General features: G+C 48.2%; 1 protein-coding gene across 4 annotated transcripts in view; it reads right to left on the bottom strand.

The window, feature by feature from the left end:
• The window catches only part of vps8 (VPS8 subunit of CORVET complex), a gene marked incomplete at its 3' end in the record, with an annotated part of 108,327 nt that overhangs the window by 42,697 nt on the left and 49,672 nt on the right, over window positions 1–15,958 (bottom strand). For 3 of the 4 annotated variants that reach the window (XM_055930301.1, XM_055930302.1, XM_055930303.1), the window contains 10 exon segments: window positions 1,667–1,713; window positions 2,708–2,797; window positions 2,932–2,978; window positions 7,044–7,134; window positions 9,327–9,362; window positions 9,528–9,602; window positions 10,365–10,535; window positions 11,511–11,591; window positions 11,703–11,810; window positions 14,078–14,137. In XM_055930301.1, the coding sequence (XP_055786276.1) occupies window positions 1,667–1,713; window positions 2,708–2,797; window positions 2,932–2,978; window positions 7,044–7,134; window positions 9,327–9,362; window positions 9,528–9,602; window positions 10,365–10,535; window positions 11,511–11,591; window positions 11,703–11,810; window positions 14,078–14,137 (806 nt within the window). 4 annotated transcript variants of the gene reach the window in all.

The following is a 15,958-nucleotide window of genomic DNA, read 5'->3' as shown; positions in this document are numbered from 1 at the left end:
TCACACAGGAACAAACTGAAAGCACGTTCACACAGGAACAAACAAACTGAAAGCACGTTCACACAGGAACAAACAAACTGAAAGCACGTTCACACAGGAACAAACAAACTGAAAGCACGTTCACACAGGAACAAACAGACTGAAAGCACGTTCACACAGGAACAAACAAACTGAAAGCACGTTCACACAGGAACAAACAAACTGAAAGCACGTTCACACAGGAACAAACAAACTGAAAGCACGTTCACACAGGAACAAACAAACTGAAAGCACGTTCACACAGGAACAAACAGACTGAAAGCACGTTCACACAGGAACAAACTGAAAGCCTGTTCACACAGGAACAAACTGAAAGCACGTTCACACAGGAACAAACAGACTGAAAGCACGTTCACACAGGAACAAACTGAAAGCACGTTCACACAGGAACAAACTGAAAGCACGTTCACACAGGAACAAACTGAAAGCACGTTCACACAGGAACAAACTGAAAGCACGTTCACACAGGAACAAACAGACTGAAAGCACGTTCACACAGGAACAAACTGAAAGCACGTTCACACAGGAACAAACAAACTGAAAGCACGTTCACACAGGAACAAACTGAAAGCACGTTCACACATGAACAAACTGAAAGCACGTTCACACAGGAACAAACTGAAAGCCTGTTCACACAGGAACAAACAGACTGAAAGCACGTTCACACAGGAACAAACTGAAAGCACGTTCACACAGGAACAAACAAACTGAAAGCACGTTCACACAGGAACAAACATACTGAAAGCACGTTTACACAGGAACAAACATACTGAAAGCACGTTTACACAGGAACAAACAGACTGAAAGCACGTTCACACAGGAACAAACAAACTGAAAGCACGTTCACACAGGAACAAACAGACTGAAAGCACGTTCACATACATACACACACATATCTTTCTCCATCTTTTTTACTACAAAACATAGAAACTAGGCATTTTCACATGTGTTGGTGCTGGAGCTGATGAATATAGAGCAGAATTATTTTTTAAATATCCCTTTAATGCTTTGTCCCTTGAAGAGAACCCCCGTCAAATACAATAAAGATCACTCAGCGCATATGAAACTAACTATATTAAAAATGAAATCCGGTGCCAGAAGATGTGGCAGTTTGTTATTTCATAACCTTTTGTGGTGGTCAGCCTTCATCGAGAGAGAGATTACAATTTGTATTTTTTTAATTTAACTAGGCAAGTCCGTTAAGAATAAATTCTTATTTACAATGAGGGCCTACCTCGGCCAAACCCGGACGACGCTGGGCCAATTACGCGCCGCCCTATGGGACTCCCAATCACAGCCGGTTGTGATACAGCCTGGAATCGAACCAGGGTCTGTAGTGACGCCTCTTGCACTGAGATGCAGTGCCTTGGACTGCTGCGCCACTCGGGAGCACAAAGAGATAAAGATCATCCTTTCTCTGTCCACCTCTGCGCCGAAGGAGCTGCTCAATGCTGCACTCTGACTGGACTACAAGGCTCCTTCCTTCACTCAAGAACTGCAGATGATATGAAGTTGAAAAAATGTGAAATGTCCCTTTAATGAATAAGTTAACAGAGTGCTGGGAATAGGCAACGCAAGGGCCATCAGAGGCGATGTGTGTGTGTGTGTGTGTGTGTGTGTGTCTTACGTCCTCTGCAGCAGCAGACAGTAATCTACCATGACAGGCACCATGTCCTACGGACAGAGAGGGATGGAGGGATGAAGGGAGGATGGAGACAGAGAGAAAGAGAGAGAGATTAGCTACTCAACCCAGGAAGCCTAAGCACAAGGACAAGCCTTAAAGGCAAATGAAAGACTGGTTTCAAGGTCCCGAGCGTTGTCAAACTGAACCGTGGGACGGATTAACGTGTGTGTGTATCGTGGGGTGTGTGTGTGTGTGTGTGTATCGTGGTGTGTGTGTGTATCGTGTGTGTGTGTGTATCGTGTGTGTGTGTGTGTGTGTGTGTGTGTGTGTGTGTGTGTGTGTGTGGTGGGGTGTATTGTGGGGTGTGTGTGTGTATCGTGGGGTGTGTGTGTGTGTATCGTGGGGTGTGTGTGTGTGTATCGTGGTGTGTGTGTGTGTGTGTGTGTGTGTGTGTGTGTGTGTGTGTATCGTGGTGTGTGTGTGTGTGTGTGTATCGTGGTGTGTGTATCGTGGGGTGTGTGTGTGTGTATCGTGGTGTGTGTATCGTGGGGTGTGTGTGTGTGCGTGTATCGTGGTGTGTGTATCGTGGGGTGTGTGTGTGTGCGTGTATCGTGGTGTGTGTATCGTGGGGTGTGTGTGTGTGCGTGTATCGTGGGGTGTGTGTGTGTGCGTGTATCGTGGTGTGTGTATCGTGGGGTGTGTGTGTGTATCGTGGTGTGTGTATCGTGGTGTGTGTATCGTGGTGTGTGTGTGTGTGTGTGTGTGTGTGTGTGTGTGTGTGTGTGTGTGTGTGTGTGTGTGTGTGTGTGTGTGTGTGTGTGTATCGTGGTGTGTGTATCGTGGGGTGTGTGTGTGTGCGTGTATCGTGGGGTGTGTGTGTGTGTGCGTGTATCGTGGTGTGTGTATCGTGGGGTGTGTGTGTGTATCGTGGTGTGTGTATCGTGGTGTGTGTGTGTGTGTGTGTGTGTGTGTGTGTGTGTGTGTGTGTGTGTGTGTGTGTGTGTGTGTGTGTGTGTGTGTGTGTGTGTGTGTGTGTGTGTGTACCTGGAAATGTTGTTCCATGACCTGTATCTTGCCGTGTTCTGGACATTTCTTCACTGAGCGCTCCACATACTGGAACAGAACCTCAACCATCTGGAGAGACAATCAATCAATCAATTAAATGAGATTTCTTTGTGGAAGGGGGGGGGGGGGGGGGTAGGAAGGGAAGGGTGGAGGAAGAAAGGTAGGAAAGGAAGGGAGGAGGGAAGGATGGAAGAGGGATTCACCTTGTCTGCCACCACACCTTTCCTCTTCGCTGGGTCCCCAAACAGTCCTGGAAAAATAACAGACATTCACAATACATCAACACAACGACTCGTCAAGGGTTGTGTGTTTTCACTTTCGTGAGAAAAGAATCATCTATGTAAAAACTCTGGTATTAAATGTATAACGGCCTCTGTGCCCTCAGTGAAAAGGCCTCCAACAGAAAGCCCTCAGAATGTAAAGTACTGCAGTGTGGAAATGATTCAAGGACAAACAGTTAAAACACCTGTCCTCTGTAGTACAGAAGAGGCAAGACGTTCCACACAGTGGAGCTTAGACCTTCTGGAAGTGGTTTTCTAAAGGCTGCTTTCAGTTGGTCTGTCAACATGTCACGTAGACAGCTGTTTTCAGTTGGTCTGTCAACATGTCACCTAGACAGCTGTTTTCAGTTGGTCTGTCAACATGTCACCTAGACAGCTGTTTTCAGTTGGTCCGTCAACATGTCGCGTAGACAGCTGTTTTCAGTTGGTCTGTCAACATGTCACGTAGACAGCTGTTTCATCTGGGTCCGTCAACATGTCACGTAGACAGCTGTTTTCAGTTGGTCCGTCAACATGTCGCGTAGACAGCTGTTTTCAGTTGGTCCGTCAACGTGTCACGTAGACAGCTGTTTTCAGTTGGTCCGTCAACATGTCACGTAGACGGCTGTTTTCAGTTGGTCCGTCAACATGTCACGTAGACGGCTGTTTTCAGTTGGTCCGTCAACATGTCGCGTAGACGGCTGTTTTCAGTTGGTCCGTCAACATGTCACGTAGACAGCTGTTTTCAGTTGGTCCGTCAACATGCCACGTAGACAGCTGTTTCATCTGGGTCCGTCAACATGTCACGTAGACGGCTGTTTTCAGTTGGTCCGTCAACATGTCGCGTAGACAGCTGTTTCATCTGGGTCCGTCAACATGTCACGTAGACGGCTGTTTTCAGTTGGTCCGTCAACATGTCACGTAGACGGCTGTTTTCAGTTGGTCCGTCAACATGCCACGTAGACAGCTGTTTTCAGTTGGTCCGTCAACATGTCACGTAGACGGCTGTTTTCAGTTGGTCCGTCAACATGTCACGTAGACGGCTGTTTTCAGTTGGTCCGTCAACATGCCACGTAGACAGCTGTTTCATCTGGGTCCGTCAACATGTCACGTAGACGGCTGTTTTCAGTTGGTCCGTCAACATGTCGCGTAGACGGCTGTTTTCAGTTGGTCCGTCAACATGTCACGTAGACAGCTGTTTTCAGTTGGTCCGTCAACATGCCACGTAGACAGCTGTTTTCAGTTGGTCCGTCAACATGTCGCGTAGACGGCTGTTTTCAGGTGGTCCGTCAACATGTCACGTAGACGGCTGTTTTCATTTTGTCCGTCAACATGTCGCGTAGACGGCTGTTTTCAGTTGGTCCGTCAACATGTCACGTAGACAGCTGTTTTCAGTTGGTCCGTCAACATGTCGCGTAGACAGCTGTTTTCAGTTGGTCCGTCAACATGTCACGTAGACAGCTGTTTTCAGTTGGTCTGTCAACATGTCACCTAGACAGCTGTTTTCAGTTGGTCTGTCAACATGTCACCTAGACAGCTGTTTTCAGTTGGTCTGTCAACATGTCACATAGACAGCTGTTTTCAGTTGGTCTGTCAACATGTCACGTAGACAGCTGTTTTCAGTTGGTCCGTCAACATGTCACGTAGACAGCTGTTTTCAGTTGGTCCGTCAACATGCCACGTAGACAGCTGTTTTCAGTTGGTCCGTCAACATGTCACGTAGACGGCTGTTTTCAGTTGGTCCGTCAACATGTCGCGTAGACGGCTGTTTTCAGTTTGTCCGTCAACATGTCGCGTAGACGGCTGTTTTCAGTTGGTCCGTCAACATGTCACGTAGACAGCTGTTTTCAGTTGGTCCGTCAACATATCACGTAGACAGCTGTTTTCAGTTGGTCCGTCAACATGTCAGCTAGACAGCTGTTTTCAGTTGGTCCGTCAACATGTCAGCTAGACAGCTGTTTTCAGTTGGTCCGTCAACATGTCGCGTAGACAGCTGTTTTCAGTTGGTCCGTCAACATGTCGCGTAGACAGCTGTTTTCAGTTGGTTTGTCAACATGTCACGTAGACAGCTGTTTTCAGTTGGTCTGTCAACATGTCACGTAGACAGCTGTTTTCAGTTGGTCTGTCAACATGTCACGTAGATAGCTGTTTTCAGTTGATCTGTCAACATGTCGCGTAGACAGCTGTTTTCAGTTGGTCCGTCAACATGTCACGTAGACAGCTGTTTTCAGTTGGTCTGTCAACATGTCACGTAGACAGCTGTTTTCAGTTGGTCTGTCAACATGTCACGTAGACAGCTGTTTTCAGTTGGTCTGTCAACATGTCGCGTAGACAGCTGTTTTCAGTTGGTCTGTCAACATGTCACGTAGACAGCTGTTTTCAGTTGGTCTATCAACATGTCACGTAGACAGCTGTTTTCAGTTGGTCTGTCAACATGTCACGTAGACAGCTGTTTTCAGTGGTCTGTCAACATGTCACGTAGACAGCTGTTTTCAGTTGGTCTGTCAACATGTCACGTCGACAGCTGTTTTCAGTTGGTCCGTCAACATGTCACGTAGACAGCTGTTTTCAGTTGGTCCGTCAACATGCCACGTAGACAGCTGTTTTCAGTTGGTCCGTCAACATGTCACGTAGACGGCTGTTTTCAGTTGGTCCGTCAACATGTCACGTAGACAGCTGTTTTCAGTTGGTCTGTCAACATGTCACGTAGACAGCTGTTTTCAGTTGGTCTGTCAACATGTCACGTAGACAGCTGTTTTCAGTGGTCTGTCAACATGTCACGTAGACAGCTGTTTTCAGTTGGTCTGTCAACATGTCACGTAGACAGCTGTTTTCAGTGGTCTGTCAACATGTCACGTAGACAGCTGTTTTCAGTTGGTCTGTCAACATGTCACGTAGACAGCTGTTTTCAGTTGGTCCGTCAACATGTCACGTAGACAGCTGTTTTCAGTTGGTCTGTCAACATGTCACGTAGACAGCTGTTTTCAGTTGGTCTGTCAACATGTCACGTAGACAGCTGTTTTCAGTGGTCTGTCAACATGTCACGTAGACAGCTGTTTTCAGTTGGTCTGTCAACATGTCGCGTAGACAGCTGTTTTCAGTGGTCTGTCAACATGTCACGTAGACAGCTGTTTTCAGTTGGTCTGTCAACATGTCGCGTAGACAGCTGTTTTCAGTTGGTCTGTCAACATGTCGCGTAGACAGTTGTAGCAGTGACATCATGAACATTCTATTGATGTACGACATCAAACTTGTCGTTGTCGTTATGAAAAAGTATAAACACAAAAAACGACAGGCTGCCTGGTGGTTCAAAATAGCATAAAAGCTGTATTTTTAAACACCAATAAACCCATCCGTTTAAATCATCCGTTTAAACATTAATTTAGTAGATGTCAATCCAGCAAACCAGGCAACTAACAACAACTTTCTAAACAATGTTTTGATTAGTTTCTAGATAGTTAGCTGGCTTAGCTGGCTGGCCTGTTCAAATAATGACCATGTCATAGCTGACAAGCTAACTTTCAATCATTATTACAGCAAAATAAACTCACAACAAGACCATTATTTACAAGTTAATGGCGAGCTAATTACAGAAAATAGCTTTACGGTTGTTGAGTGTGTCATTGCGGTCTCAGTCAGGTAACCATGACAACAGACTCAGCGACGGGCTACAGACACTCCACCGGAGTATAAATTAAATGTTGTTTTGATCAGAGACACTTGTCGTATTCTAATTGTATACAGACATGTTAATAGACAAAGTATAAAACAGCCTTAAGAAAGGAGAGGAGGGGAGAGGAGAGGAGGGGAGGGGGAGAGGGAGAAGAAGAGGGAGAGGAGAGGACGGGAGAGCAGAGGGAGAGGTGGGGAGAGGAGAGGAGGGGAGGGGGAGAGGGAGAAGAAGAGGGAGAGGAGAGGACGGGAGAGGAGAGGCAGAGGTGGGGAGAGGAGAGGAGAGGCAGAGGTGGGGAGAGGAGAGGAGGGGGAGAGGGAGAAGAAGAGGGAGAGGGAGAAGAAGAGGGAGAGGAGGGGGAGAGGAAGAGGAGGCTATTCACCCAGTATAGCCTTGGCGGTGCCCTCATGGAAGGACCAGGCCAAGGACAGAGCCTCAACAAAACGTTCCTGTTTCAATAGACAGTCCACCCGCTGTGTGAGAGAGAAAGAGTTAGAGCAGGGAATGTCTCCAGCAGCACAGGTCCATTAAATCCCCCTCAGAAACACACAGGTCCATTAAATCCCCCTCAGAAACAAACAGGTCCATTAAATCCCCCTCAGAAACACACAGGTTCATTAAATCCTCCTCAGAGACACAGGTCCATTAAATCCCCCTCAGAGACACAGGTCCATTAAATCCCCCTCAGAGAGACACAGGTCCATTAAATCCCCCTCAGAGAGACACAGGTCCATTAAATCCCCCTCAGAAAGACACAGGTCCATTAAATCCCCCTCAGAGAGACACAGGTCCATTAACTCCCCCTCAGAGAGACACAGGTCCATTAAATCCCCCTCAGAAACACACAGGTCCATTAAATCCCCCTCAGAAACACACAGGTCCATTAAATCCCCCTCAGAAACACACAGGTCCATTAAATCCCCCTCAGAAACACACAGGTCCATTAAATCCCCCTCAAACACACAGGTTCATTAAATCCTCCTCAGAGACACAGGACCATTAAATCCCCCTCAGATAGACACAGGTCCATTAAATCCCCCTCAGAGAGACACAGGTCCATTAACTCCCCCTCAGAGAGACAGGTCCATTAAATCCCCCTCAGAAACACACAGGTTCATTAAATCCTCCTCAGAGACACAGGACCATTAACTCCCCCTCAGAGACACAGGTCCAATAAATCCCCCTCAGAGAGACACAGGTCCAATAAATCCCCCTCAGAGAGACACAGGTCCATTAAATCCCCCTCAGAGACACAGATCCATTAAATCCCCCTCAGAGACACAGATCCATTAAATCCCCCTCAGAGAGACACAGGTCCATTAAATCCCCCTCAGAAACACACAGGACCATTAACTCCCCCTCAGAGAGACAGGTCCATTAACTCCCCCTCAGAGAGACAGGTCCATTAACTCCCCCTCAGAGAGACAGGTCCATTAACTCCCCCTCAGAAACACACAGGTCCATTAAATCCCCCTCAGAGAGACACAGGTCCATTAAATCCCCCTCAGAGAGACAGGTCCATTAAATCCCCCTCAGAGAGACAGGTTCATTAAATCCCCCTCAGAAACACACAGGTCCATTAAATCCCCCTCAGAAACACACAGGTCCATTAAATCCCCCTCAGAGAGACACAGGTCCATTAAATCCCCCTCAGAGAGACACAGGTCCATTAAATCCCCCTCAGAGAGACACAGGTCCATTAAATCCCCCTCAGAGAGACACAGGTCCATTAAATCCCCCTCAGAGAGACACAGGTCCATTAACTCCCCCTCAGAGAGACACAGGTCCATTAACTCCCCCTCAGAGAGACACAGGTCCATTAAATCCCCCTCAGAGAGACACAGGTCCATTAAATCCCCCTCAGAGAGACACAGGTCCATTAAATCCCCCTCAGAAACACACAGGTCCATTAAATCCCCCTCAGAGAGACACAGGTCAATTAAATCCCCCTCAGAGAGACACAGGTCCATTAACTCCCCCTCAGAGAGACAGGTCCATTAAATCCCCCTCAGAAACACACAGGTTCATTAAATCCTCCTCAGAGACACAGGACCATTAACTCCCCCTCAGAGACACAGGTCCAATAAATCCCCCTCAGAGAGACACAGGTCCAATAAATCCCCCTCAGAGAGACACAGGTCCATTAAATCCCCCTCAGAGACACAGATCCATTAAATCCCCCTCAGAGAGACACAGGTCCATTAAATCCCCCTCAGAGACACAGGTCCATTAAATCCCCCTCAGAGAGACAGGTCCATTAAATCCCCCTCAGAGACACAGGTCCATTAAATCCCCCTCAGAGACACACAGGTCCATTAAATCCCCCTCAGAGAGGTCCATTAAATCCCCCTCAGAGACACAGGTCCATTAAATCCCCCTCAGAGACACAGGTCCATTAAATCCCCCTCAGAGACACAGGTCCATTAAATCCCCCTCAGAGACACAGGTCCATTAAATCCCCCTCAGAGACACAGGTCCATTAAATCCCCCTCAGAGACACAGGTCCATTAAATCCCCCTCAGAGAGACACAGGTCCATTAAATCCCCCTCAGAGACACAGGTCCATTAAATCCCCCTCAGAGAGACACAGATCCATTAAATCCCCCTCAGAGAGACACTAGATAACCGTTAGTTTTAGACTGGTATGGTGGCAAGACAAACGTACCTCCCTCCAGTTCCTCAGAGTCATGATGTGGGCTGACTGGAAGAGAGAAAAGAAGGACTCAATTAGACAACGCTTGTGTTTCTACTTCAACTGCACACACACACACACACACACACACACACACACACACACACACACACACACACCACACAGTGACATATACAGACACACACACACACAGTGACATATACAGACACCTACCTTGGTCCCCAGGAGGACCATCTGTCCTGCGTAGCTGCAGACAGACTGATAGCAGGCCTTCTCTCCTACTAGGGCCTAAAACACACACTGTTAGTCTGGAGGGCAGAGGTCAAAGGCCAGGACACTGTTATTCAGAGTGAAAATCAACCAAAATCAACCATGACTGCTGTTTCTCAATAATACTTTTAGATACATCATGGTCATGATTGGTTCATGTTGACTCTGAATGCCTCCATGTAGAGGTATGGGAGACAGGTGGGAGGGAATCACTGGTGACCCCCCTGCTCCTTGATTGAACAGCTGCAGTCCCCCTGAAGAGACGCTCTCCTCTCTGGCAGGCTGCTTCTGATCCAGTGACCAGGACGTTGGTCCTGATTGGACAGAGCCACCTGCTCTACAACAGGTTAGAACTAATGATTCAACTGTTTCATTCCAGGTAATGGTTTGTAACCTTACTAGCAGTTTGAACAGGTTTGTGTTTAGTAGTTAAGGTCGTGGAGACTGATTCTTCAGGGGGATAAATTATCTTGTGCAACCTTTTCCCACTAGCCAGCCTAGTCCTGTCCTGTCTGACCCTGCTCCATAACCCTTAACCTTTGACCCATAAAACTTACCTGACACCCTCTACTACCCCTGACCTCTAACCCCTCACCTGTGACCTTCGCCAGTGCCAGGTGATGCCTTCCCCTCTACTGACCTATGACCCCTTTTCCATGCCCTTTCACCCCTACCACTTCCCTACCATTACTTCTCAACCCTCACTATCTATCTACCCACCGCAACCTCTCTACTGTCACCTCTGATATCTGACCCTGACCCCTCACCCCTGACCCTCACCAGTGCCTGGCTGACGTTTCCCCCCGTGGCCAGCGATTTAAAATGGCTGCTGTTGTAGACCAGCTGCACCTCAGCCACGTCCAAGCGCTCCAGCTCCTCCTGGCTGGGTCGGTCCACCACACGCAGCTTCTCCCCACTGTCCATCACCACCAGGGTGCGACTGTTGATCCACTGTGGAGGGGAAACACAACTAGTGAGTGGTGTGAAAGAGAGAGAGAGACAGAGAGACAGAGAGAGAGAGAGAGACAGAGAGAGAGAGAGACAGAGAGACAGAGAGACAGAGAGACAGAGAGACAGAGAGACAGAGAGACAGAGAGACAGAGAGACAGAGAGAGAGACAGAGAGACAGAGAGAGAGAGAGAGAGACAGAGAGACAGAGAGACAGAGAGAGAGACAGAGACAGAGAGACAGAGACAGACAGAGACACAGAGAGACAGAGAGACAGAGACAGAGACAGAGAGACAGAGAGACAGAGAGACAGAGAGACAGAGAGACAGAGAGACAGAGAGACAGAGAGACAGAGAGACAGAGACAGAGACAGAGACAGAGAGACAGAGAGACAGAGAGACAGAGAGACAGAGAGACAGAGAGACAGAGAGACAGAGAGACAGAGAGACAGAGAGACAGAGAGACAGAGAGACAGAGAGAGAGAGACAGAGAGAGAGAGAGAGACAGAGAGAGAGAGACAGAGAGAGAGAGAGAGAGAGAGAGAGAGAGAGAGAGAGAGAGAGAGAGAGAGAGAGACAAAGGGAGGGAGACGGGGTGAAGGAGAGGAATATTAACAGAGGCAGGGGGAAGAAGGGGGATAATAACAGAGAGACAGAGTCAGAAAGCGCGACAAAACAAGGCGACAGAGAGAGACCTTGGCTGTGTTCAAAACTGTGACGTATCATGGGTAAACTGTGACGTATCATGGGTAAACTGTGACTGGCTGACTGATCTACAAATAATATTGAGTAGTTATTTATAACAAGGTTCTTTGTAGATCAGTCAGTCTCGACTAAAAATATAAAGTCATCTGCAACGTCAAACACGCCCATTCAGTGAGGATAAGAGGAAGGAACGGAGAAGGGCAGAGGATAAAAGAAGAAGAGATGTGACCTGTAAAGTAAGACACATCCTGAAGTGACATCATGTGACACTTACATTCAGACTGATGATGTCACAGTTCAGCTGCAGCTGTCTTTGTTTGATGACATGGATGGTTCCGGTCTCATCCTTCTTCACCTGGACACAAACAGTCAACAGGACAGTAGGTTCACAAAAAATATCTGTTGTTAATGTTTACTAAACAAGGAATAATGGTAACCAGGAAGTAAACAGGAAGTGAGGTGTTACCAGCAGGAAGTGTATGGTGTCTCCTCTGCAGAATGCCAGGACGGGGTTAACCACCTTCTGAACGGGGACAAACTGCCAGGCCAGCTGGGGAACACTGGTCGGGTCCGTCTGCAACGTCAACAACAATAGACAGGTCTTATTCATCGCTGTATCCCAGATGGCAACATATTCCCTTTATAGTGCACTACTTTAGACCAGGGCAAATGGCACCCTATTCCCTTTAGAGTGCATTACTTTAGACCAGGGTAAATGGCAACATATTCCCTTTACAGTGCACTACTTTAGACCAGGTCAAATGGCAACATATTACCTTTATAGTGCACTACTTTAGACCAGGGCAAATGGCAACATATTCCCTTTACAGTGTACTACTTTAGACCAGGGCAAATGTCACCCTATTCCCTTTATAGTGCACTACTTTAGACCAGGGAAAATGGCACCCTATTCCCTTTATAGTGTACTACTTTAGACCAGGTCAAATGACACCCAATTCCCTTTATAGTACCCTACTTTAGACCAGGGTGGCATTTCTAGCCATTCCAATACGACAGCCAATGCACGGTGAGTACTGTGGTGTATAAAATGGTTGCCAGGGTGTAGTGTGTATCAGCGAGGTGGGTGACTGGTGGTGGATGAGGTGAATAACCCTCATACAAAGAACCAAAACAAGTGCCTGGGGGCCGGGGGCCACGGCTTAGAACCAAGGGTTTGTTTGAACAAAAGGGTTCTCCAACAATGTCCTCCAGCCTTTACAAAATCAGCGTCCTTTATATTCTCTCTGCCTGCTGTATGTGAACGACACCTTATTACTGGCACAACCGCAGGGTATGATGAAGACTGATGTACTTTAATCAGTTCAGCAAATAGCTGCATTTATATACAATGAATAGAAATTACAGGGCCTTTCTCCTGTTCTGTTCCTAGCCAGGCAGCGTCTATTGTGCCCCCCCCCCCCCCCCCAGCCTCCAATCTCCTGTTCTGTTCCTAGCCAGGCAGCGTCTATTGTGCCCCCCCCCCAGCCTCCAATCTCCTGTTCTGTTCCTAGCCAGGCAGCACCTATTGTGCCCCCCCCTCCCCCAGCCTCCAATCTCCTGTTCTGTTCCTAGCCAGGCAGTGTCTATTGTGCCCCCCCCCCCCTCCCCCCAGCCTCCAATCTCCTGTTCTGTTCCTAGCCAGGCAGCGTCTATTGTGCCCCCCCCCCCCCCCCAGCCTCCAATCTCCTGTTCTGTTCCTAGCCAGGCAGCACGTATTGTGCCCCCCCCCCCCCCCCCAGCCTCCAATCTCCTGTTCTGTTCCTAGCCAGGCAGCGTCTATTGTGCCCCCCCCCCCCCCCCCCCCCCCAGCCTCCAATCTCCTGTTCTGTTCCTAGCCAGGCAGCGTCTATTGTGCCCCCCCCCCCCCCAGCAGCTAGGCATGTTATGATTGTGACATTCAATAAAGGGTTAGGGATCCTATATAACAACATGATGGGCCTTTAGCTCGCACCGTTCTACAGTGAGGCAAAATCCCATTAAAACAAGCAACAAAGAGGAGGTCACAGAGAGGGTGGGAAGGAGAGAGGGAGAGGGGGAAGAGAAGGATAACGAGAGAGAGGAAGGGTTGTGAGGGAGAGGAGGAGAGAGGTCAGAAAAGGATATCGAGAGAGAGGAAGGGTTGTGAGGGAGAGGAGGAAGAGGTCAGAAAAGGATATCGAGAGAGAGGAAGGGTTGTGAGGGAGAGGAGGAAGAGAGGTCAGAGAAGTATAACGAGAGAGGAAGGGTTGTGACGAAGAGGGGGAAGAGAGGTCAGAGAAGGATAACGAGAGAGAGGAAGGGTTGTGAGGAAGAGGGGGAAGATAGGTCAGAGAAGGATAACGAGAGAGAGGAAGGGTTGTGAGGAAGAGGGGGAAAAGAGGTCAGAGAAGGATAACGAGAGAGAGAGGAAGGGTTGTGAGGAAGAGGGGGAAAAGAGGTCAGAGAAGGATAACGAGAGAGAGAGGAAGGGTTGTGAGGAAGAGGGGGAAAAGAGGTCAGAGAAGGATAACGAGAGAGAGGAAGGGTTGTGAGGAAGAGGGGGAAGAGAGGTCAGAGAAGGATAACGAGAGAGGAAGGGTTGTGACGGAGAGGAGAAAGAGAAGGATAACGAGAGAGGAAGGGTTGTGAGGAAGAGGGGGAAGAGAGGTCAGAGAAGGATAACGAGAGAGGAAGGGTTGTGAGGGAGAGGAGAAAGAGAAGGATAACGAGAGAGAGGAAGGGTTGTGAGGAAGAGGGGGAAGAGAGGTCAGAGAAGGATAACGAGAGAGGAAGGGTTGTGACGGAGAGGAGAAAGAGAAGGATAACGAGAGAGAGGAAGGGTTGTGAGGGAGAGGAGAAAGGCCTAGAAGAGAGAAGAGGTACCTTGCCATAGGGAAATGTCATCCACACTTTGAGAGAAGGCTTCAGTCCAATCACCAGAATCTGAAAGGAACAAGCTCATGTTGGATTGAAAACAGACAAATATTCTCAGTGGAATTGAAGAGCGAGACAAAAATAACAATGACATAGTTTACTGTTAACTGTAGGGGGTCAATGTCATGTGTCACCCAGTATAGAAGAGACTGTAGGGGGTCAATGTCATGTGTCACCCAGTATAGAACAGACTGTAGGGGGTCAATGTCATGTGTCACCCAGTATAGAAGAGACTGTAGGGGGTCAATGTCATGTGTCACCCAGTATAGAACAGACTGTAGGGGGTCAATGTCATGTGTCACCCAGTATAGAACAGACTGTAGGGGGTCAATGTCATGTGTCACCCAGTATAGAACAGACTGTAGGGGGTCAATGTCATGTGTCACCCAGTATAGAACAGACTGTAGGGGGTCAATGTCATGTGTCACCCAGTATAGAACAGACTGTAGGGGGTCAATGTCATGTGTCACCCAGTATAGAACAGACTGTAGGGGGTCAATGTCATGTGTCACCCAGTATAGAACAGACTGTAGGGGGTCAATGTCATGTGTCACCCAGTATAGAACAGACTGTAGGGGGCCAATGTCACGTGTCACCCAGTATAGAAGAGACTGTAGGGGGTCAATGTCATGTGTCACCCAGAATAGAAGAGACTGTATGGGGTCAATGTCATGTGTCACCCAGTATAGAACAGACTGTAGGGGGTCAATGTCATGTGTCACCCAGTATAGAACAGACTGTAGGGGGTCAATGTCATGTGTCACCCAGTATAGAACAGACTGTAGGGGGTCAATGTCATGTGTCACCCAGTATAGAACAGACTGTAGGGGGTCAATGTCACGTGTCACCCAGTATAGAACAGACTGTAGGGGGTCAATGTCATGTGTCACCCAGTATAGAACAGACTGTAGGGTGTCAATGTCATGTGTCACCCAGTATAGAACAGACTGTAGGGGGTCAATGTCATGTGTCACCCAGTACAGAACAGACTGTAGGGTGTCACCCAGTATAGAACAGACTGTAGGGGGTCAATGTCATGTGTCACCCAGTATAGAACAGACTGTAGGGGGTCAATGTCATGTGTCACCCAGTATAGAACAGACTGTAGGGGGTCAATGTCATGTGTCACCCAGTATAGAACAGACTGTAGGGGGTCACCCAGTATAGAACAGACTGTAGGGGGTCACCCAGTATAGAACAGACTGTAGGGGGTCAATGTCATGTGTCACCCAGTACAGAAGAGACTGTAGGGGGTCAATGTCATGTGTCACCCAGTATAGAACAGACTGTAGGCGGTCAATGTCATGTTATCACCCAGTATAGAAGAGACTGTAGGGGGTCAATGTCATGTGTCACCCAGTATAGAACAGACTGTAGGGGGTCAATGTCATGTGTCACCCAGTATAGAACAGACTGTAGGGGGTCAATGTCATGTGTCACCCAGTATAGAACAGACTGTAGGGGGTCAATGTCATGTGTCACCCAGTATAGAACAGACTGTAGGGGGTCAATGTCATGTGTCACCCAGTATAGAACAGACTGTAGGGGGTCAATGTCACGTGTCACCCAGTATAGAACAGACTGTAGGGGGTCAATGTCATGTGTCACCCAGTATAGAACAGACTGTAGGGTGTCAATGTCATGTGTCACCCAGTATAGAACAGACTGTAGGGGGTCAATGTCATGTGTCACCCAGTACAGAACAGACTGTAGGGTGTCACCCAGTATAGAACAGACTGTAGGGGGTCAATGTCATGTGTCACCCAGTATAGAACAGACTGTAGGCGGTCAATGTCATGTTATCACCCAGTATAGAAGAGACTGTAGGGG

Source organism: Salvelinus fontinalis, chromosome 7 (genome assembly GCF_029448725.1).
Source record: "Salvelinus fontinalis isolate EN_2023a chromosome 7, ASM2944872v1, whole genome shotgun sequence".
NCBI lineage: Eukaryota > Metazoa > Chordata > Actinopteri > Salmoniformes > Salmonidae > Salvelinus > Salvelinus fontinalis.
Note: the sequence above shows the minus strand (reverse complement) of the source record. Positions and strands in the feature narration are given on the sequence as shown.